The sequence below is a fragment of the Barbatula barbatula genome, assembly GCF_947034865.1.
Source record: "Barbatula barbatula genome assembly, chromosome: 24".
Lineage (NCBI taxonomy): Eukaryota > Metazoa > Chordata > Actinopteri > Cypriniformes > Nemacheilidae > Barbatula > Barbatula barbatula.
The window spans coordinates 16697663-16719878 of NC_136787.1; the positions used below are offsets into that span (position 1 = coordinate 16697663).

Sequence of the window (22216 nt, forward strand, 5' to 3'; positions counted from 1 at the left end):
TAATTTAGACTTTTTAAACATATTATAAATTGTAATAATCGTCATAAAATGATGTAATCCAACCCAGACAGCAAAGAGAACTGATTTAAATTTACTCAATGTTAAAATTGGTCACTTTCCACATTGATTTAACATGAATGAATCTGGGAAATAATTTCTTTACAGTTATTTCTTATGACTAAAACTGAATGTATAAGGTTATATCTGTGTTAATGTTCAATTTTAATAGCTCAGGTAAAATATATTCATCTGAATTATAATACCAGTAAACAAACTAAACCCAACGAAGCACATTTAATGTTAAACATCACATATCGTGTTGCTGGTGTTCTGGGTCTGATACAAACATTCATTGTTTCATGAGACGGTTGTTAAGGCTAAAAAAACACAGCTGGAGACGATGAAAGAGGTTAAAGAACCCCAGCAGAGACAGAGACGGCTGTTTACAGTGAGGCGGTGGGTGTCTGTATACAGTAAAGCCTGATACACAGTGCTTGAAGAAAACGGTTCACAGTCATCCAGGTGCAAACACAGAACGTTAAAACAACATCAAGCATCATTTAACCTCAAACGCTTCCTGTAGCATATATGAAACTAACGCAAATACTTTACATACGTGTCTCTACATGATACTGAACTGAATAAGAATTATCAAGAATTTTGAAGACAATGTCAATTTTATTATTCTGCTGGTAGCATACCAACTCCACAAGTTGAGTCAACTAAAAGTTTTGATTTAAGCCTTGATATTTTTAGACAGGCTCAGATTTAGGGGTGGTTTCCCGGACAGGGATTATTTTAAACCAGGACTAGTTAAATTAGAATATTTAGGTAGTTATTTTCTATTTCATTCCTTACCAACAAACTTTAAAAGTTGTGGCCTGGGAGTTAGAGCGTTGGGCTTGTGATCAGAAGGTTGCCGTTTCAAATCTCAATGCCAGCAGGTCATGACTGAAGTGCCCTTGAGCAAGGCACCTTATCCCTGATTGCTCTGCAGTAATGTGTCACAGTAAAAATACTACTTGTAAGTCTCTTTGGATAAAAGCGTCTGCCAAATGAATAAATGTAAATGTAAATGTTTGCATCTTGAGACAAAACAATGGCATTTTAAGATCTGTGAGTGCAAGCAGTTTTCAGTAAGGATAGTAATAACATTTATTTTAGTTCGAGACTGGTATAAACCCTGTTCACGAAACCACCCCGTAGTAGTCATTTTGGTCTTCATATACATGTCACATGTGCTGATAAATTGAAACGTATAGTTTTGGTGGATGTATCTTTATTTAGAATAAAAAAGAATAAATAGTAGACCAAAACAAAGATGTGCCAGTGAGAACGGAGTAGGATTTTGACAGCTATTTAACAACGGCTTTATACGCCGCATATATAGTATATAAAGAATTAAGAAACAATTTCATTTACAAACATTTTATTCTGAAATAATCAGGTTTTAAAGAGGCAAAGAATGTCTAGAAATCATCTCTTTTGTATCTCGGTTTTAAACCTCATGCCAAGTCATTAGAGCACCGGACATGAAGATGCTGAAGAATCCTGATCAGATCATGTGCATTAAGAGTGTCCGACATCTGATCTTTGCTTTGTCTTGTTCCGTTACTTACTAAACAGGTTTATGCAGACACATGATGTGATCAGGTGGTTTGAGAGCAGAAGTGAAGAGTCTACACACAGGCTCATCTGTAGATTCAGGCATTGCGTTCACAGGGAGGAATAAACTCCAGACCCAGATATGCAAAGATCTCCTCCTCCGACTGAGCTCTGACATGACACCTCTGTAGGATTTTACAAGAGATAGAGAGACATTGAGAGAATGACCCTATGTATTGACATTTCATAACTGCTTTTCCCCAAGGTTATATTAGTTTACTTAACGTTTCTGTTCATTGAAATTAAAATAACATATTAACCTAAAGATTATTTTGAAAAACTTAAACTAAATGTAAAATGTTGCCTCAAAAATAAACTGAATTAAGTTTAAAGCACTAAATTATAATAATAAAAAACTACAATTGAACGAAAATTAATATAACTAAAACAAATGACAAAAACCTATGCCAGAAATGCTCAAACTGTATCTAAAAAACTAAATATAAAGGCTAATTTAAACTTAATATCTTTTCTCCAAAGTGACTTATAGTGCAAGGGATACATTTGTTATCAGTACGTCTCCCTGAGACTCCATCCCATGACCTCTGTGTTGCTACCGAAGCTTTCAAGAAACAGATCTTGTTTTTAACTTTATTTATTGGACAGTAGGTTCTTGTTATGATTGGATGAGAGGTGTTCCAAAAGTGATGACAGAAAACAATAATAACACTTAAACTATTAATTTCCTCAGTGGATTCAGAAAGTCAGAACTGTGCATTTTATAATCAATATACAATCATTTATATTAAACCTACATGTAAACTAACGTACCGATTAGCATGTTGCCAAAATGTTTATATGCTCTCCTACTTGTAAGTAGCTTTGAATAAAAGCGTCTGCCAAATGAATAAATGCAAATGTACAAATTGCATAAATGTACAGTTATATGGAATTCATAGTGGATGTTGAGTATTTGTAACTCACCTGAATGCTGTCGTACAGGGTGTGGCTGCTCAATGACATGTGCTTCTCTTGCCCCGCCCACCGTCTCAACTCTCTCTCAAACAACTGCCAAACAAACAAAAAGCATCATGAGAGACCAGAGAAACAGCACACGTCAACACAGAAAACATCACATCGCAGTTGACCAGCGTTAAATCAAATATTAAACCAAAACAATATAGTATTTATGAAATTACAGTGAAATCAAGTTTACATATTAAACTACATAAAACGAGCATATCGCTAAATATAAGCTTTTCACACCTTTGATCCGGTCCAACCAAGAGTAGCGAAAGCAAACTGACTGTACGGGCTGACCACCAGATCAACTCGCACAGCTCTCCAGTTTGAGGCATCTGATTGGTCGCAGGGTCTTACGGCGTCACTTCCTGTGGCCTCTGCGGTTCTCTGAAGCTTAAATATAGAATAGCATCTCTCGAAGCGATCCATGTTATTAGGTGGCCGTCCTGGGCCGTCTTTCTTTTCTAAATAAGAGTTTCTGGTGGTTTGCTGATATAAAAGTAAATTCTGGAAAATTTAAATGAAAAGCATCATTACATTATAAAAGACTAGAAAAAAATGTAATTTGTCATCAAAAAAATCTAGTACCCGTTCATCCAACCAGCTGAGGATTTTTGGCATCAGTTCTTCCTCTCTGCCTTCCTCTGGATGCGTGATGAGAAAGTCCACATCATGACCGACTTCTTTCCCCCTAAAAGCACATTCATTCTTAAACATCTGCTTTATAAGAACAGGGTTATGGCCGTGCGTCACAAATTATTTCACCTCCTGAATCCTCCCATCAGCTGAATCTCGGCCCCGGGCAGCACCGCACCGACGGCTTCCTTCACGATATCACCGATCAGATCCGCCTCATGTTTAGTCACGGGTTTGTTGAGCTCATCGTAATACTGCAGTCCTGAACGTAAGGAATTCACCTTCAAACTTGCTCACGTTTGATTTCATTCTTTTAAACAGACATTAATGAATGCATCGCATAAACTAGTTTTTAAATAAGCACCCGCTCGCTGCGCACGGTTCAACTGCTGTCCGGTACGGATCAAATCTGACGGAGTGCGAAAACCCTCCCTAAACCAACGATCTGCAGTTCTAACGCCTACTCCGAAAATCCCTGTCAGTGCCTTTCAAGGGAAAGATACAAAATCAAACGAAGCATATACAATACGTAATAACAAATATTTCAAACCACGCTGCATACTGGAAACAAATGGCAGAGTGCATTGCATTATGGGATAGAGCAGTCATACCCAAACAAGCTGCAACAGACCTACAAACAACGTGTTCACTGCATATTAAACTAGAATCGTATTTTAACATCCATATAATGACACACATGCCCATTCTTCACCTTCATGGCCTGAAATTGCTCAGAATGTCGCATCGATTCCACTTCCCTCGATGTGCCGTCTTCTAAGATCTCCTGATAGAATGTCAGGGAGTGACACGTGAATAATGTGTTCATACTGGCCTACTGGTAGATATGACACAAAGTCTAACCTTTATAACTCTCTGTGAATGCTCACCCAGGCAGGGCAAACACTTCAGCTCATCCATAGTATGCACTCGATAGGGAAGTGCCTTTAAAACCGCCGCCGCCCGTCTGAACGCCACACTCCTGCCCTCATTTTCGCTGTATTCTGCATTTTCAGCCAGAAGTTCCAGAGCTTCCTGCAGCACACAGACGGAACAACGATACCATATAAGACAAAATGAAACAAACAGTAAAGCAGCTGTACATCTCTACACTCACGGTCAGATGCGAATTGTGGTGTTTCAAGGGCGTTCGTCTCTGACAGGCGTAACTTCTCATCTGAATTGTGTTGACGTTCACATTTTGCTTTGGGGTGACCTGCAATGTCACTGTAAAGTAAATCATGGTAGATACAAGATAAGGTGTTCATAAAAAGAGTCCACACCAGAGATCTGCCCTAGTACCTTTAATCTGTGTCTCTCCTCGACTGGAACGGGTTGTCCAGCTTCCATGCTGTCTGTAAACCAGCTGATGTCCAGCAGATGCTCTGAACTGGAAACGTCTCGTGCGGTTTGGTGGTCCAACCAGGTCTGAACTTCATCTCCACTGTTGTTTTCAGACACTACATGTGTGATGGATGAACTGGAAGAATAACCACACGGTGACGAAAACATGACACTCTTTTTTTACTTTCCTAAATACCTACATTCTACATGAAACCACTCTATAAAATGTCTACATTTCAGAGTACGTGACACAATTGACCATTTATGAATTTATAACAGTAACAGAGTTACAGTATGTGTCCCTATAGTGTACTTACCGTGTATTTACCGGGTAATTTAAAGTAACTACATGGGATAACATGGGTTAGGTTTATTTGTTACCCAGTTATAACATATACAATAGTAAGTACACAGTACGTACATGGGAAACAGGACTGTAAAATCAAGTGCCAACTTGCCAGTTTTGTTCACGGTGGATGATCCACAAACATGGTAATGTAATAGTACTTACGCAGCGTGTTTTTAATCTGAAGTTGTTGTACCTGTACATGTCTGTGATGAGAAATCCTTTGCTTCGTCCTAGTCTCGTGAGAAATGCTCGTCTGCTCGATCCCATCTTCCTCTCCAGGATGAAAACACAGACATTAGGAAACATACAGGTTTGTTTTGGCTGCCGTGGGGTTTCAGACACTTTCCTGCGTTTTAATGGGATCATCGTGTAACTATTTCGACTCCCCGCGGGCTGAAAAACACGTCTCATCCACCGGCACACAACATCTGCACTTCTACCTCATTGGAGATATCGAGGGTGGGACATTTCTTCACAACCTGCGGACTCTAAGCTTCGAAGCTTTGCTTTAATGTCATACGCCGAACGACTTACATTCGCCCGGAAGTCAAGTGCAACGGGGCAAAAAAAATCAGGTTACAGATGTGTTTGTGTTATACGCCCAGGTACGGTAGGTGGCGGTATGCGCCTAAACAAGTTGGTTGCGACCCACCATTAAAAAGAAAGAAGAAGAAAAGTCAGGTATCAATTATATTAATATACCGCTTTGTTGCCAAACATCTTTGCAAAGTATCGCACTGAAACGAGCTTTTAGCAGTAGATAAACGATACATCCCTGTTGAGCCTATTGGGTTGTCACGTTACCATAAATATGTCTGCCATATAATTCAAATCTATACAAACACAGATTTAGATGAAACATTTTGAATTTACTACAGTTGAGCAAGGCACCTTACCCCTGATTGCTCTGCAGTAATGTGTCACTGTAAAAAAACTACTTGTAATATGCTTTGGATAAAAGCATCTGCCAAATGAATAAATGTAAACGCTGCACTATATTTACTATGGTAAGACTCAGAAACACTAGTCTATGAGTTTAAGTAAATATTCAAGTACACTAGATCATTTTTCACGTGGGAACTAATTCAAACGTGGGACAAATTTGATTGATACAGGAGTGAAATATTAGGCTTACTTTACAGAACTAAGACGGCCAGTAGGTGGCGTCCATTTTCCAACGAGGAACCAACTCGTAATTTGAATCATCTCGTCCGAGTCATTCAAAACACACACTCATTTAGGAGATAGACACCGCAGAAAGGCAGAGTAAGTGTTCAAATTAATATTCGTGCGCATATGCAACATCGACTACGGTACTGCCGTTTCAAAAATAGAGGTTAGGTATGCTAACGTTACAGCTTAAACAAGCACAAATCAGCTACCACGCTTCAAAAGCTACCTAACCAGCATATTGTGTTTTTTTCCAACACGCATGACATCAGTACTTAATTACTCGCTATTGCACAGTTTGTATATTATAAGCTTTATTTCAATATCACGATCATGAACTGCAGAGCGCCCCCTTGTGAAATACCTTTATCGTGCCGGTTTAGAACGAAGTCCCTTTATGGAAAGTCTCCGCACTCGGCCGCCGTATTTGCAACACACCCGGGTAGCGCTTTTGGCAAAACAAGACCAATTCCGATCTGCTTAATTTAGATAAGACTGCCATCTCTAAAATGGCTCGTCCAAGGACACAATAGCTTCGCATACTTTCGTCCAGAAATAAAGCCTGACATCAAATGTACCATCAATTTGGCTTCCTAAAGTCTAATGGCGCTAAAACACCATTCCCAGGTTGATACTGCTCATGCACAAAACTTGCTAAGCACCTCAGCCCGACCAAGAGTTATTATAATTTACTGAAAGGAATAACTTTTATTCGCTCGTTCATGAAAGTAGCATCGCAACGTCTTGTTAATATCTATAATCTTTGGCACGCCTTGGAAGGTTTCGGTGCATTGTAAAATAGCTCCGGCTGGAAACAGAGGCACGTCTCTCTAGATCCGATCCGACCAAACGCCACAATTGACACACAGCTGTTTAATAATATCAGCAATAAAAGCTAAACTTAAGACACTATCACATTTAATGTAACGCGTGTATAATGTGGCACTTCATACAGGAGCAGCAGACATATACGGGTATGTTTCATGGCTTCCCAGTTTAAACAACGCACTTTTTAAAAAGAGTTCTGTAACACGTGGTGTTTAAACAATAAAAACGCAAAGGTTATGACCTTTGTAATAAAGCACGTGGTTACACCACAAAAACACGTGTCCGTTAATTGATCATTTTGTTAAAGTTTGAGATTCTTCCCCAACTTTATTTCTTTATAAAAATGTGTATCCACATGACATGTCTCTCCTCAGCCGTTAAATACTATTTCAGAGTCTTTAAAAGAAACCAGCTTTATTTTACTGCCGTACATGATGTGTCATCTGTTGATCAGCTGCAGTCATATGACTTTTAGCGTCTCACTTCCTCAAACTTTCTCGGCCCATCCCACTCTAAATCTCTTTCCCGTGTCCGTCTCGTTCTCTGCAGGCAGGTAGATCGCAGGTTTCGGGTCATGGCAAGCTCGTGGATCGGTCACTGGAGGTCCAGCGCAGGTGTTCTGACAATTTGTCTGTTTGTCACGTTGCTCACCTGCGCGTTCAGGTGTTCAGACTGTGCCAAACACAGCAACATCATTCTCATTCTCACCGACGACCAGGATGTTGAGATGGGTGGAATGGTAAGTTTAAGTAGACTTTAGTATTTACTACAGTAAAGTATTTTAGTATTTTACTACGTAAAAGTACTGTAAGCTATAGGGTCAAGGTGGTTTAGTTCAAATTGTATCACATTTATTCCTCTTTGTGTGTTTGCAAACATGTATTATTGAGTCTTTCTTCAGTGGAACATAAAAGAAGATATTTTGAGATGTCTCACTGGTTTTGTGTTCATATCAAGGAAGTTAATATTGTTTGGTTATCGACATTCTTTAAAATATCTTATTTTGTTGTCTCGAGAGGAAAAAAACTCTGTTTGATATGACATGTTTTTTCACACGGCTAATATTGGTGTGAACTCTTACATCCTGACAGCATTGTAGTCGTCAGAGGTGAAAAATGATTCGGACGTATGACGTCTCATCTCATTGAGTTCTTCTGTATTCACAGACACCCATGAAGAAGACCAAAGCTCTGATCGGTGATGCTGGAGTCACCTTCTCCAATGCCGTGAGTGGTCAGCCATAAAGCAAAAACCTCCATTGTACCTCCAACATATCACAAGATTTTTTGTTTGTGTTTTCTCTTCAGTTCACTGCCAGTCCTCTGTGTTGCCCCAGTCGCAGCAGCATCCTCTCAGGAAAATATTCACATAACCATTTAGTGAGAAATAACTCTATATCTGGAAACTGCAGCAGTGTAGCTTGGCAGAAAGAGGCAGAACCCTCAGCCTTTCCCGTGTACCTCAACAAGATGCAATACCAGACCTTCTATGCAGGGAAATACTTGAATCAGGTTTGACTTTCATTTCTGTGGTTCTGTGAAATGTGTCTGCTCTAGTATGAGAAGCAAACTCAACTTTGTCAAATATTTGCAAAGTCTTAAAACTATTGAAATGTTCTCGCCTAGAAAAATTGTCATATTGTGGGTTGAATTGCATAAATCTCTTAAGAAACGTCCTATTTAATTCTTAAGGTAAGATCTTAAGTTAAGATCTTGCTTATAGATCTTGTAAATATGATTTAATTATTAAAATGAAATGCACGGCTTTGTACTATGTGTCGAGGCAATTTCCACTGGAACAGGAAGCTGGGTGGGACATATTGAGTGGCTCCTCCCCCTTTTAAATTAACCATCATCTATCTTTATTCCCATTTTGGGGGGAGTAGTGAAATACTAAAAGTTTTGAAGGGATTTATCTTCTAAGTATGAAATATGTCAATATTTTGGAGCAGACTAGTTTATATATCTCACCAAGACTTGTTTTAGTCTTGGTGTTCACGGTAATAGCCTAACATTTCATGAAATAATGTTATAATAAAAATACTAATGGTACAGCAAATGGGCTTCATTTTCATTATGCAAATGCCAATGAATGTTTTTGACAGATTTTGTGAGAATGTGCTGCATGAGCCTTTTCAAAGAAACTAAACTTGTGTTTGTGTGTTCAGTACGGTTCTAAAGATGCAGGTGGTGTGGCTCATGTTCCTCCCGGCTGGAATCAATGGCACGCTCTGGTGAGTATTGGGAACAGCATCAGACCGCGGTCTCTAGCTCTTTATTGTTGTTTTATATTGTCGGCACCACGTAGACAAACAAAATGCAGAGCTCTGTGTTTTATGATCTGGTCACGTGATAACATTACATGCTATTCTGTAGCTCAGTGGTAAGAGCATAGCGCTAGCAACGTCAAGGTCATTGGTTCAATCACAGGGGATTGGACATACTTCGAAACAAATTTGTGGTATAATAAAATGTACATCATTTTGGATAAACGCGTCTGCCAAATGCGTTCATGTAGAAACAGCGGATCCAGTTTTTAAGCATGTGATGTGATCAGTAAGGTACTTAATTACTAGTTTCTAATTACATATCCAGTAGAGTAATTAGATTACTGTAGAACTTACTCTCTCCAAAAAGGATTGAATTACTTATAAGATATAGAAAGTAATTAGTAATACGAAATATCCACTTTGATTAGTTACGTGATACAAAACGACTCTTAATTCATTTAAATAAATTATATAAAACTACATAAAGTACTCTTATTAACTGACTCAAGTATGACAAATGTGAGAGATATATTTATACATGCATTTTAAAGTTTGAATGTCAATTCCACTATTGTATACATTACACAGTATTAAGTTCAATTACATCTGAAGAAACTGTAATTCAATTTTTTTTACGTGAAAGATAATTTAATTACTTAGTAACTAGTTACTGCCAACAGTGGATGTGAGGATTTAAACATTTACATGATCTTGAAACAAAGTATTTTTCATTGTGTATCCACAGGTGGGAAACTCTAAATATTACAACTATACTCTTTCTGTGAATGGAAAAGAGGAGAAACATGCCGACAGCTATGAAAAGGATTACCTTACGGACCTGGTGGTACGTCTGATATGCTTCAAAGATGTGATTTCTCCGTACAAACACAGATTTCAGATTTTTTTTTAATCTTGCTGGGATCACATGCGTAAATTGCTTAAATTAGATTTATTTTAATTCGTGATTGGGGTGGGGGTTTGGGAATGTGTGCGTTGCCATCATACACATCCGGCCAACAGGATCCTTTCTACGCTCTCTACGTAATGCACACCCTTGTTATAAATGCAGAGCGACCGCTTCATTCAGAGCATAATTTTGCGGGTTATCTATGTATCCACGAGAGTCCGGGAAAAATAGAGTGCGTGCAGACTTCCTTCTTTTTGTCCTTGGCTGATCATATGCCTGACGCTTCTTAATCTAAATTTATTGTGAAACAGCTTAAAAGAACTTCATGGGATGAATGACACGGGGTATTATTAAGGAGAAAGAATATGTAGAGCGAGACGCATTTTGACATTTGTCTATTTGTACCTCAACGGAAGTGCGTGAGTAGAGTTGCTGGTGGACTGGCGATGATGTCACAGAAAAACAGAAATGTGTTGCAAGAAAGTTATTACATTGAGATGTCATGATATCACAGTTTTACAACACGATTATCATGGCCAAAATAATTCACGGTTATGTTTATTCACAAAATATTTATTTCTACTTAAGATGTATTTGAGCAAATATTATTATTATTTAAGTTTTGCATTTTGACACCCCGTATTACATTTTGATAAATTATCACAAAACATTTTTAATTGGTGTAGTGTAAATGAATGAATTGGTTATAAATAAATACAAAATGAACGATGTGTTGATGTTTAAGAGAAAACTGTTTTGGAGAATGCTAAGAATGCGTTTTTAGACGGTTTATTTTGCATAAATCGTCCAAAAACTAAATATTTTAGTTTTTTTACTTCCTGGTAAATGTCAAAGCCAATACATTTGACTGATTCCATGTCCGACTTGTTTTACTTGCTTGCGCGTTAACTTTTCAGCACAGATTACCTTTGATCAAGAATCTTTTCAATATTGTGACATGTTGTTGTTAACAGGAGTCTTGTTTTTTTTAAATCAGTTAAACCGGTCGCTGCATTTCCTGGAGAAGCGAAACCCCAGTAGTCCGTTCTTCATGATGTTGTGTCCGCCGTCCCCTCATTCCCCCTGGACGGCCGCTCCTCAATATCAGAAGTCCTTCATTGACGTCAAAGCTCCACGTGACGGCAGCTTCAACAAACCCGGGAAGGTAATTTGCTCTTTCATTTGATCTTTAATAATATGAAGGTATCCATTTGTTTACATCATAACCTTCATGGTTTGGCACATTGATACCCATTTGTATTACCAAAGTGTTACTACAAATACAATAGTTAAATAGCTACATTTTTGGTTCTATAGTTTTGCTACCAATGGGACCTAAAAATTATGATTACTGTAGTTAAACCATGATTAATGTTTGTAACGCATTCTTACTACACTATTAAAAATAAAGATGCTTAAAAGGTTCTTCACAGCGACGCCATAGAAGATCCATTTTGGTTCCACGAAGAACCATTCAGTCAAAGGTTCTTTACAGAACCATCTCTTTCTTACTTTTTTATAATCTGAAAAACCTTTTTTGGCCAAAAAGAACCTATTGTTAAACAGAAAGATTCTCTATGGAACCAAAAGGTTCTGCTTTTTTTTTAAGAGTAATTCAATTCGTAGATACTATATCTTAAAAAGGTGCTTCAAACTGTTCTTAGATGCCATAGAAAAACCTTTTGGTTCCATAAAGAACCTATAATATCTGAAGAACCTTTCACAAATGGATGGAAAAAGTAGTTTTAAGGTATATAACAGTATTTACTATAGTACGCTTACTGTAGTATTCTATAATGTGTATAGATATCATTATTTTTCTCATGTAAACTTGAGGGTTCCTGTGTGTTTCAGGACAAGCACTGGTTATTACGTCAGCCTGTGAACCCCATGCCCAACAGCTCCATTGAATATCTTGACAATGCTTACCGCAGCAGGTACAGAGAGCCCTCGTACATTTCATTAAACGTGCTGTGAAAGCAGTAAATAATGACGTGGTGTCTGACAGGTGGCAGACGCTTCTCTCTGTGGATGACATGGTGGAAGCGCTGGTGAAGAAACTGGACTCGATGAAAGAGTTAGAAAACACTTACATCTTCTACACATCTGACCACGGCTATCACACCGGTGAGAAATCATCATCATCATCATCATGTCACAGTTTTATCAGACCTGTTTTCATAACATTGTCTTTCGTCTGGTCCGGTCTGCAGGGCAGTTCTCTCTGCCCATTGATAAGCGACAGCTCTATGAGTTTGACATCCGTATTCCTCTCTTGGTTCGGGGGCCGGGAATCAAGCCCAAGCAAACGCTTCAGGTCAGCACACACGGATCGATGATTTTGTGTATGAAACACGCATTATTTGTTTGTTATATCTGTGTTTGTGTAACGTGTTTGAATGTTCATCAGTCTCCAGTGATGAATATAGATCTGCCTGTGACCATCCTGGACATCGCTGGAGTAAATCTGTCCACCGTCAATATGGACGGACAGTCTTTTCTTCCACAGATGGTGAGTGAGCTGGAACAGCCCATGTTTCTTATCAATTATACTGTTCTTTATCTGTTTATTGTTTTGATGTAAACTATATATTTTATGCCATATCATCTTTTTCTGTTGCTTTTATTCTATTTCAAGACATATCACACACACCCATATGTGTATTTTAATAAGTGTCATGTGTTCTTTGTGAAGGCTCCGTCGTTGCGTAACGGCACAGAGCGTCCGTTCTTTCTGGTGGAGTACACCGGTGAGGGATATTCCTCTGAAGATCCCAGCTGCCCTAAACTCGGCCCTGGATTAGCTGTAGGTGTTTGAATGATCTGATGTAAAGTGTTATCTTCTCTGAGTTCTGTGATGTAGTGAGCACTGCTTTATTTCTCTTCAGCACTGTTTCCCGGACTGCGTGTGTGAAGATGCTTTCAACAACACATATGCTTGTGTGAGGACACTGAAAGATGGAAACCTGCAGTACTGTGAATTTGCAGATAATGAGGTGAGCCATTCAGTCATTCGTTTTCAGTCTTTTAGATGGTCATCCTCTTGTGAGAGGTGCCCATCTTAAAAATGTATAAATGCCCAATTTATAGACTGTAGAGGTTATGTTATAAATCTATCTACAATTAGATTCTATTAAGTAAAATAGAGTTTGTCTGTTAAATGTATTGTTTAATTATCAGTTGTTTATTTACTTATTATTTAAATATTTTTTTAAGTTACTCTAGGATTTAGGCATTTAATATTGTTTAAATATTATACCACTATGGCGAAACGTAGGAATGACATATACCATTTTCCCCCGGGTGATGAATGATAAAACATTGAAAGGCACTTGAAATCTATTTGAATTCAAATGGACTCATGCTTGGTGGGATCAAACTCACTCAGTCACTCATTTTTCTCTGGATCTCTTTCAGTCATTCGTGGAGGTGTACAATCTGACAGCTGATCCCCATCAACTGGAGAACATTGTGAAGAAGGTTGACCCTGCTCTCTTACAGACCATGAACCAAAGATTGATCAGGCTACAATCGTGTGTGGGAGACAGCTGTCGAAATATCAAATAAAACTGTGAGCGTCAGGGTTTCAACAGAGATATCAGTATTTCTGTCATCTATCCAGTTGTGCACATATTTCTTCTGAAATGTATTAGTTCATCCTAAAATTAAGTTGTTGCCATTGTACTTGCCCTCATGTCCACACAAGAAAACGTTGTTCTTTTTAAGAGGGACACAAGGGTGAGTTAGTGTTTTCTTTTTGGGGTGAACTGTTGATCCTGATCTCATGAAGTCAAGCATACTTCCCTTCTTTAAATGTGAATGTACGTACAGTATGATCCTGATCATTCAGATGCATCTCTATTATTTCTGGGCTGTCATACAGCTACAGGGAACCAGTTTAACTTGTCATCAGACTCGCTTTACTACTATGTTGCATGTGTTGTTGTCTCTCTTTGAGCACTTTTACCTTCAATGAAAGTTTAAACCAAATGTTGTCATGTGCTAAATATACTACCATCACATATTTCACCTCGTGTTTTAATAATCTGCTTGTCTTATTGTTTGACATCTTGTGGCATGGTTGTATTATTACATTTTCTTCATGCTGTGAATCGAAGCGTAGCTTCAAATCCAACCACCCGATACCTGATGTTATTGTTTTTAAATAAACTGTGCTTCAAAAAGGGAATAATCTGATATTTAAGGGAATTTTCCTGTTTTGATTTTAGCTTTAATGTTTGTGCCTTTTGCACTACAGCAGTGTTCGTGCCTTTGTACAATAAAGATGTCTAATCTTGAATAAGCAATAAATTTACTAACAAACCTGGTTTACATTCTATTTATTGCACTTTTAAACTTAATTTAATGGGCTGGTATGGATAAAGAGACCAAGTCAAGATTAAATAAAAATGACCTTATGAAATACATGTTTCTCTGTGTACTGTAGACATTGTTCCAAAAACAAATATCAGTTTTCACTTGAAAATACAGTACATCACATATTTCAGAAGTACAGTGTGATGCAGATTTTAAATTAGATCTCTGTTGAACTTCAGCCATCTGTAACATGCATAAAAATCATTAAGAAAAATATGGTCAAAAACACAAAATACCTTTATTCTATGACAAACAACTTTTTTTAACAACAAGTCAATCACTAGTATTTAGATTTTTACAGATATACACATTTTAAGGGTGCCTGTTTGACCACCATTTAACGTTTAACGTGCATACAATTCCAACTATGCAAAACTGGTTAAACGTGCAATTTTAAACACACACAAAGATGACATTACAGAAAGCCAGCGCACAGTCTCAGAGATATTTGTATACTACTTTATCTTCCACCGTCTGCACCTCCATTTTAACCGGACACTTGTAAAAATGAGAGAGCAGTTCCTCCGTGTACCCAATGAGAAAATAGAATTTGGGGGGCAAGAGTTTCTGTATCATAACTGCACAAATGACTAGGATGTTGCCCCTGCGTTTAATCACCAGTTCATCGGCCAAACAGCCGTGAAACGTGCCGTATATGAATCTTCTGATGAAGACATCCTCCACGACCCTGTCTGCCGCTCCGCCTTCACCTTCGAGATTACCTGCGAGATTAGAAAGGGTCAGGAAAATATGTAAATATTTTCATCACGACAATCCTATTGTTCTGCACCCAATGGTGATAGTTGTTAGATCAATCCTTCAGGAACTGAATTTGATATAAAGCATTGACCGGTTCCTACTTGTGTGTTGTGAGAGCCAGCCCTTTCTGTGGCCAATGTGATGAGGATGATACGCCTGTTCATAAGTCAATGGTCTGTCACCTTTACCTACTCGAATACGAGCCGCACGGTTCTGCCAGAGAGAAGTTAAATGAAATAATACGTTTTGGTAGATACATATGGCACTCATAAATGGTACATTATGCCTTAAAAAAGCGCTATGGATTAAATACCTTTAAACATGCTGCAGTTGAATGAATATTCCTGAGACATGCAGCTGAAGTAAACTTGCTGGCCACCGCCTACAAAAACAGAGTTAAATAAATGGCATTATATACATGTGAGTTTAACATGCTTTCCACATGGGGTGCTTGAAGTCTATTTTTATTTTTATAACAATTGTGTTATATCCCTCAGAAACGTCGGATGAGGAAGATTCTGGATAACAGCATAGCTGAAAAGATTAAAGAAATAAAATGAAATCTTACCGACAAGAATTTTGTGTGTCTGATCAAGGGCGCCGCCATGTTTTCTACCATAAACCGCACGAGAATATTAGCGGACTACTGCCACCTACCACCCTGGGGCGACATTACATCCATGATAAAAATAATATAAATTATAACTTGCATATAAATTATAACTTGCATATTAATAATTTAAGATAGAATTGAAATACAATAATCGAAACATTATTATATAATTTTTTTTCACAATTATAGTTTTAAATGTAAAATATAGCTGAACAATATAGGGTAATTTAGAAATAAAAAATGTGTAATTGTAAATAAAATAATATTAAGTACAAACAATATTACGATATAAATAACACTAATATTATTTCATTATGCATTCGAATTATAGCACATACATGTTACTGAAAAAAACGATTAGTAGCCATGTTCAAAAAACATTTGTAATAGTAAATAACTAGATAAACATATGAATATACGAATATTGTTTACGGAAATAATCCGTAACATTTATATTGTTTAATTTGTAAAAGGACTCTTGTTTTGTAAAGAGCAAACAGGAAGTGTGCAATCTCGAAGCGTTTTCTCGAAGGTCTGTTGTTGTACGAGTACGAGACGATTTCCCCTGTCTCGTGTGCTGTTTATGTGTCTAGAAATTACATTGATGTGAGATAAAGCAGCTTGAGGACAGATTTGAGCTGCTCGTCATGTCTTCTCCAGTGGAAATGACGGAGTTGTACGACAACGCGCTGCTCGGGATCCTGCAGCATGTCGGAAACATTCAGACTTTCCTGCAGGTTTATTTTGGTTTCCTCTACAGAAAGACGGACTTTTATCGCCTCCTCGGCGGTCCCAACGACCGCATGGGCTTCCCACCAGGAGTAGCTGAGAAAATGGTGTTCAAGGTACCTAATGTAGAGACTGCCGAGAGAGATTAAGTTTGTTTTTGATTGAGTGACGTTACCCTGACTGTAACGTACTGTTGTACAGTATGTCATATGCTTCCTATCCAGTAAGGGTCTGTTGAGTCTACACCTAGAAAAATTAACCATGGTTTTACTTTTGTAAGACGGAAATATATTTAGATTCTTCTTTCTAATAATGGCGATAATCGCTTTATTACTCCCAGAACTCTCTGTAAATCGCTTTGGATAAAAGCGTCTGCTAAATGACTAGATGTAAATGTAATAGTATGTTGTTCGTACTAAAGGAAATTTGTTTTTTTTCTCCAGACGTTTAAGTCATTTGAAAAGCTGGCAGAGGAGGACAGAGAGAGGGCAAGCAGACGTCTGGAGGAGAGAAAGTCAGCTCCTCCTGCAGTACAAGAGCTGGAGGTTCAGTCAGAGCAGGAGGCTGAAGCTCCCGTAGAAGAGAGGAGCGCAGAGGAGTCCACGGCTGCTGCAACAACACCAGAGATCGATGAAGAGACGCCACACAGCAATCACGCTGAACCTACAGTAGAAACGCAAGCAGCGGGAGAGACGGCGACGGCAGACGTGGATTCCACTGCGGCTGCAGCGTATGCAGGCTTTTTAGATCATGTGCTCTAAAAACTACTCTCTAGTGCAATTGTTGAATTGTATTTGTTCATTTTTATGTGTACTGTTTAGAGGGCAGGACACCTTTCAGGCCGACCCGGACAGTTACAATGGTGCGGTTAGGGAAAGTTACACCTGGTCGCAGGACTACACAGACATGGAGGTTCGAGTCCACGTCCAGCCTGACATCATTAAAGGCCGACAGGTGCGATTTACCTTTTCACGTATGTCACCGTATCACAGTCTGACTGCGCTCATGTTTACGGTCTCAAACATATTTAGAAAACAATGTTTCCACTCTGCTTTTGCGTGCAGGTGTCTGTAGACCTGCAGCCGGGGAGAGTTCGTGTAGCGGTGAACGAGAGAGGATCGCAGAGGGTCCTGATGGAGGGAGAATTCATGCACAAAGTCAACACTGAGAATTCCCTGTGGAGTTTGGAGCCGGGCAAATGTGTGCTGGTACAATATCATTTTGACCCAGCAATGCAATTGAAACTCCCTTTGTGATAAAAATAACACCTCCTATAATTTAAATTAAACGATGTGCATTTTAATTCTTTGCTGTCAGCAGAAGTTGTAGAGAATCTTAATGGTAGCTTTGTCCTTTTTCCCAGCTTTCTCTGAGTAAAATCGGGGAGGTCTGGTGGAGCGCTGTATTGAAGGGTGAGACAGAGATTGATGTGAACCAGATCAACCGGGAACGCTCCATGGCAACCGTGGATGAGGAAGAGCATGCCGTGTTGGACCGTCTCACATTTGATTACCACCAAAAACTCCAGGGGAAACCACAGAGTCACGAGATGGTGAGTTTATCACTTATATAAATAACTGTGCGTGTAGCACGTGTGAAGGGTTCAAGTTGAAGGTTCTCTTGGTCATTTTCTGCTAGTTTTGAACTTTTTTAAAGAGATAACAATCTGGATGTCGCATTGATAGAGGTTTTCCTTTTATTTCAGAAAGTTCATGAGATGTTAAAGAAGGGCTGGGATGCTGATGGATCTCCGTTTAAAGGACATGAGTTTGACCCCTCCATGTTTAACATCCCACCTAGTGCTGTTCAATTTTGAGACATAGTCGAGGACACACATTATGGTGACAGTTTCTTGCGATGCTAGAGAACAAATAACAACATTGTTTCCACTGTAAACCACCTCATGCCAATATATAATGGACTCTTGAACTATTGTCTGAAATATTACGGCTACTGTTTGATGTTAGGCCAGTTGTCATTTACAATTTTGAGTGTTTTATGAAATAAAGTAAGTATGTCTGTCCAATTACTGACAAGAGATGCAGAGCTTATTATTTGTATGTTGTTTTAAAGGCATTTCCTGAAGATTGAACAGAAACCATCACAAATATTTCAGTGGTGTCTGTCAGATTGTTAAGACTTTTGTCTTGTATCCAATTTCACAGATGAGAGTGAGAAATCTTTCAAGTGGGATGTTTGATGTTATTTTCCTCTCACTTGCAAGTTTTGTTTAACATCTGTGTCTGAATCTATTAAAACGTTTTGCAAACACTGAGCTTTTGGAGACTTTTGTCTTTTTTGTCCACAAGTAAAATGATAAAGCTTTTTAAAGGCTGTTCAGCCACACTTAAAACATGTTCATTGCATTAGAAAATAAAACATCAAGTTCAAGGTATGTGAAACATAAATACGCAGTTATGTTTATATTTGACATATTGCATTTAACTTTATTTAACATTCACGTTTTGTTGACATGTTATGATGCTATGGCAACTTTTTCAGTTTTTCATATCATTAACCTAATATTGTGTTAATACTTTAAACATTATAATATTGCAAATAATGTCAGTAGCTTGCTCAATTTTGTGGCTACAGTGCTCAGAAAGATATAATTAAAGTAAATTATCAAAATGAAAGAAAACATGTCACATACATATTGAATGGCATCAGGGTGAGTAAATGATGAGATAAAAGTCAGTTTTTTCCTTTTAACGTCTAGACGTTGCAGGTGCAAACTTCCGCCGCGCCCTCTGTCGGTGAGATGAGGCATCGTCGCGTCACACAGCGGAAAACCAACAGACTGCAGCTGAACGGCGCATTCGGTGAGAGGTTGGAAGGCAGTCGGCACTGCACGTCGGAGAACCTCTCCCGTACTCGAACCCACATCCACATTTGAGTTTTATCTTCCAAGCACCACAATTCCGACTCGGAGAGGCAGAAGCGCGCTGGAAGACGGCTTGGATATCGACACGAAGCAGGCAAACGCGGAGGGCTGAGAAATGGCAACGACAACCTGTACGCGCTTTACCGACGAGTACCAGCTTTACGAAGAACTTGGAAAGTACGGTTGTGTTTCTACTTTGCATGCTACGTAATGCATGTTACGCCATATGTTATAACGATGTTTAAATGAAGTGGACAGAGTACTCGCGAGGAAACATGTCAGTGAGCGTGTAACTATAGATGCAGTTTATGTTTGTAAACGCGAGGAATCTGAGAGGATCGTGCATATTTTTGTGGGTAAATGCATAGATCAGTTTAGATCAGGAAACATTTCGTTCTGTAACATCATATCTGACTATCATTTTGAAGTGGGCAGAAAGATACACTGTAGCGACTGCTCACTGCTGTTTAAGCAGTTTAAAGGTGCAAATTAGTTTGAGACTTTCTATCGCTCCGTGGTGTGACGCTCGCTACAATGTATCAAACTGTTTCCCGCCACAAGGAAAGGGTCGTTTTGGCTCGTGACATTTTTGGAGCTGTCAGAGCGGCTGTTTGCTGTCTTTAATGTTTGCGTGTGCGCGCGCGAACATGCCTGCAGCCTGACGTTAGGACATTATTCTCTCTCTCTCTCTCTCTCTCTCTCTCTCTCTCTCTCTCTCTCTCTATCTCTCTATCTCTCTATCTCTCTATCTCTCTCTATCTCTCTATCTCTCTCTCTCTCTCTCTCTCTCTCTCTCTCTCTCTCTCTCTCTCTCTCTCTCTCTCTCTCTCTCTCTCTCTCTCTCTCTCAACCTCTCTCTCTCTCTCTCTCCCTCCTCATACAGTCAGACAGTATTGCGTTTCTTTTTGCATATGATCTTGAATAATTAAAACATTTATCACGAATAATCTCATCTGTTCGTTAAAATGTATAATATTGCTTCATTTAACGTGCTGTTGTCTATTCTTTAAATGTACTGCTGATTTAAATGTACGCATTGTTTATATTATAAGTGTGTAACATTTCACAGTGTGCGATCTTTGCCATACTGAATGTTTCACCACATCCCCCGTTTGTGGTGAAGTCGAGACGTACTGTCTATCCACTTGACCATATTTTTACTGTTCATTTGCAAAATGCAGACATAAAATGTTAAACATTGCTTCGTTGGAGAGTTCTGTTTGTTGGGTAGTAAAAGTCTTGCTAGAAATAGAGGGAGAAAATCATCACGAGGTTCATGTAAGGAGTCCCATGTAAACGGCATGATAGTTGAATTGGGTTATCATTCAGCATCATGGTTTATATACTATACTATAATATATATATATATATATATATATATATATATATATATATATATATATATATATATATATATATATATATACATTATATACTAAATATAAATACAGTGATAAGGATGTCAGTATTCTCCACACAAGGCTGAACTAGAGCTGATGTGGTCAACAATAGCTGCTGTGATGGTGAAGAAGCGATGTCTTCGCACAGGAAAGCGTTCTGTAATTGTGTCAGTTGCTTTTTTCTGACAGGCAGAGTCCAGTAAATGAGCTCAATGTCTCCTGTGAGACGGGTTCAGACGTTAATGAATCTACATGTTTACTAGCAGACAGATCTCAGGTCTCACCGGCTCCGAGCGTTGACCCGGTCAGTGGTGACAGCTCATCACCGCAACCTTCCTTGACCTACTGGTTTATTATAAATGAAGTTTCAGTTCCACTTTGGAGTAACGAAAGTGTTCTGTCACTCTGACTACATGGCTGCACTGTTTTACATAATTATGATGTTTAAAGTTCACAATTGTTACGAATATGTTAATCATAAAATAGAATAAATGATGGCGCTTGCCTTGGCAGCAGAGTTATTAAAATGTTTCCCTGGTGGACAGACAGGTAAAATGTAAAATCAGATTCAATTACAGAAAGTCTACAAGAAGGAAAGAAGATCCCAACCCCAAAATCCTAAAGGAATAGCAGATGTTAATAGTTTCTGATACTCAATGAGCAATGCCAAACATCTCGGAGGCTTCCTTCTTTGTGTCCACTAGCCAAGCCAGTGATGCGCAGGTGATCTGCCCGAGGTCACAGAGGGGCATATGTCTGTTTTTATCACATGTTATCATCGGATGGCTGTTTTTAAGGGCATTTGAGCCTGTGGGTCTGTGCCTGTCTTCAGGGGGGTTGTGCATGTGCAGTTGTAACAGATCCACTTCAGAGTTGCTGCTGTTTAAGACACGCCAAGTGCATTTGTAACTGAAACAAGGTGCGCTAAAATTAGCCTGTATTGAATGACATCAGAGCATTGTCACAGCTGTCTTGAGTGATTTTATAATGCACTTTTTTTTCATGAGGCCCTTTATTTCTATTTTCAGAAAGCGTGTGATTTACATTTTGTTCTCTGGCAGTTGTTTGAATGTTTTTAGTGTTTTGTTAGATGGAGGTTTGTTTGTGCTGTTTTTTGAATACTTGGGCAGCAGACACCTGCCTGTTGGATTTTCTGTTTTGTTCTGATTTGTTGTTCCGGCATCTGTATAAAAAATATTGCAAGATCCTATATTTGGGTTTGATTTTAGGATTTGGGTTTATTCACATGGCAATGTCAATCACTAGAGATGTAACGATAAACTCCGCCCACAATGCGATGCGCAATTCACAATACTGATCTCACTA

The 22216-nt window shown here is 38.7% G+C and overlaps 5 protein-coding genes across 10 annotated transcripts in view; 3 read left to right on the forward strand and 2 right to left on the reverse strand.

The window, feature by feature from the left end:
* Positions 1-1265: 1265 nt before the first annotated feature.
* Positions 1266-6892, reverse strand: polm (polymerase (DNA directed), mu). The gene is made up of 12 exons (XM_079449060.1): positions 6489-6892; positions 5148-5582; positions 4564-4741; positions 4379-4477; positions 4126-4296; positions 3977-4048; positions 3629-3749; positions 3394-3526; positions 3217-3319; positions 2872-3135; positions 2590-2673; positions 1266-1790 (listed from the first exon to the last, which is right to left on the reverse strand). The coding sequence occupies exons 2-12, from the start codon at positions 5363-5365 to the stop codon at positions 1704-1706; spliced, it is 1530 nt and encodes a 509-aa protein (XP_079305186.1). The 5' UTR covers positions 5366-5582; positions 6489-6892; the 3' UTR covers positions 1266-1703.
* On the forward strand, positions 6106-14456 carry gnsb (glucosamine (N-acetyl)-6-sulfatase (Sanfilippo disease IIID), b). Of its 3 annotated transcripts, none has more exons than XM_079449059.1 (14): positions 6106-6220; positions 7502-7691; positions 8119-8178; positions 8260-8463; positions 9120-9185; positions 9967-10065; positions 11126-11293; positions 11983-12065; positions 12137-12255; positions 12342-12445; positions 12539-12640; positions 12824-12934; positions 13017-13124; positions 13546-14456. In XM_079449059.1, the coding sequence occupies exons 2-14, from the start codon at positions 7527-7529 to the stop codon at positions 13693-13695; spliced, it is 1539 nt and encodes a 512-aa protein (XP_079305185.1). In that variant the 5' UTR covers positions 6106-6220; positions 7502-7526; the 3' UTR covers positions 13696-14456. The 3 variants fall into 3 exon arrangements, with proteins under 3 accessions (XP_079305185.1, XP_079305184.1, XP_079305183.1); XM_079449058.1 differs by lacking the exon at positions 6106-6220 and adding an exon at positions 6467-7098; XM_079449057.1 differs by lacking the exon at positions 6106-6220 and having other exon boundaries at positions 7201-7691.
* On the reverse strand, positions 14357-16383 carry mrps24 (mitochondrial ribosomal protein S24). The gene is made up of 4 exons (XM_079449065.1): positions 15833-16383; positions 15578-15646; positions 15366-15477; positions 14357-15227 (listed from the first exon to the last, which is right to left on the reverse strand). The coding sequence occupies exons 1-4, from the start codon at positions 15881-15883 to the stop codon at positions 14944-14946; spliced, it is 516 nt and encodes a 171-aa protein (XP_079305191.1). The 5' UTR covers positions 15884-16383; the 3' UTR covers positions 14357-14943.
* Positions 16359-18881, forward strand: nudcd3 (NudC domain containing 3). The gene is made up of 6 exons (XM_079449061.1): positions 16359-16722; positions 17050-17336; positions 17428-17560; positions 17671-17814; positions 17970-18158; positions 18312-18881. The coding sequence occupies exons 1-6, from the start codon at positions 16525-16527 to the stop codon at positions 18420-18422; spliced, it is 1062 nt and encodes a 353-aa protein (XP_079305187.1). The 5' UTR covers positions 16359-16524; the 3' UTR covers positions 18423-18881.
* A 540-nt stretch (positions 18882-19421) lies between these two features.
* camk2b2 (calcium/calmodulin-dependent protein kinase (CaM kinase) II beta 2) overlaps positions 19422-22216 on the forward strand; it is a 33611-nt gene continuing 30816 nt past the window's right edge. For all 4 annotated transcript variants that reach the window (XM_079449056.1, XM_079449053.1, XM_079449054.1 and 1 more), the window contains exon 1: positions 19422-19667. In XM_079449056.1, coding sequence (XP_079305182.1) covers positions 19606-19667 — 62 coding nt within the window. In that variant the 5' untranslated portion in view covers positions 19422-19605. The remainder of the gene's footprint in view (positions 19668-22216) is intronic.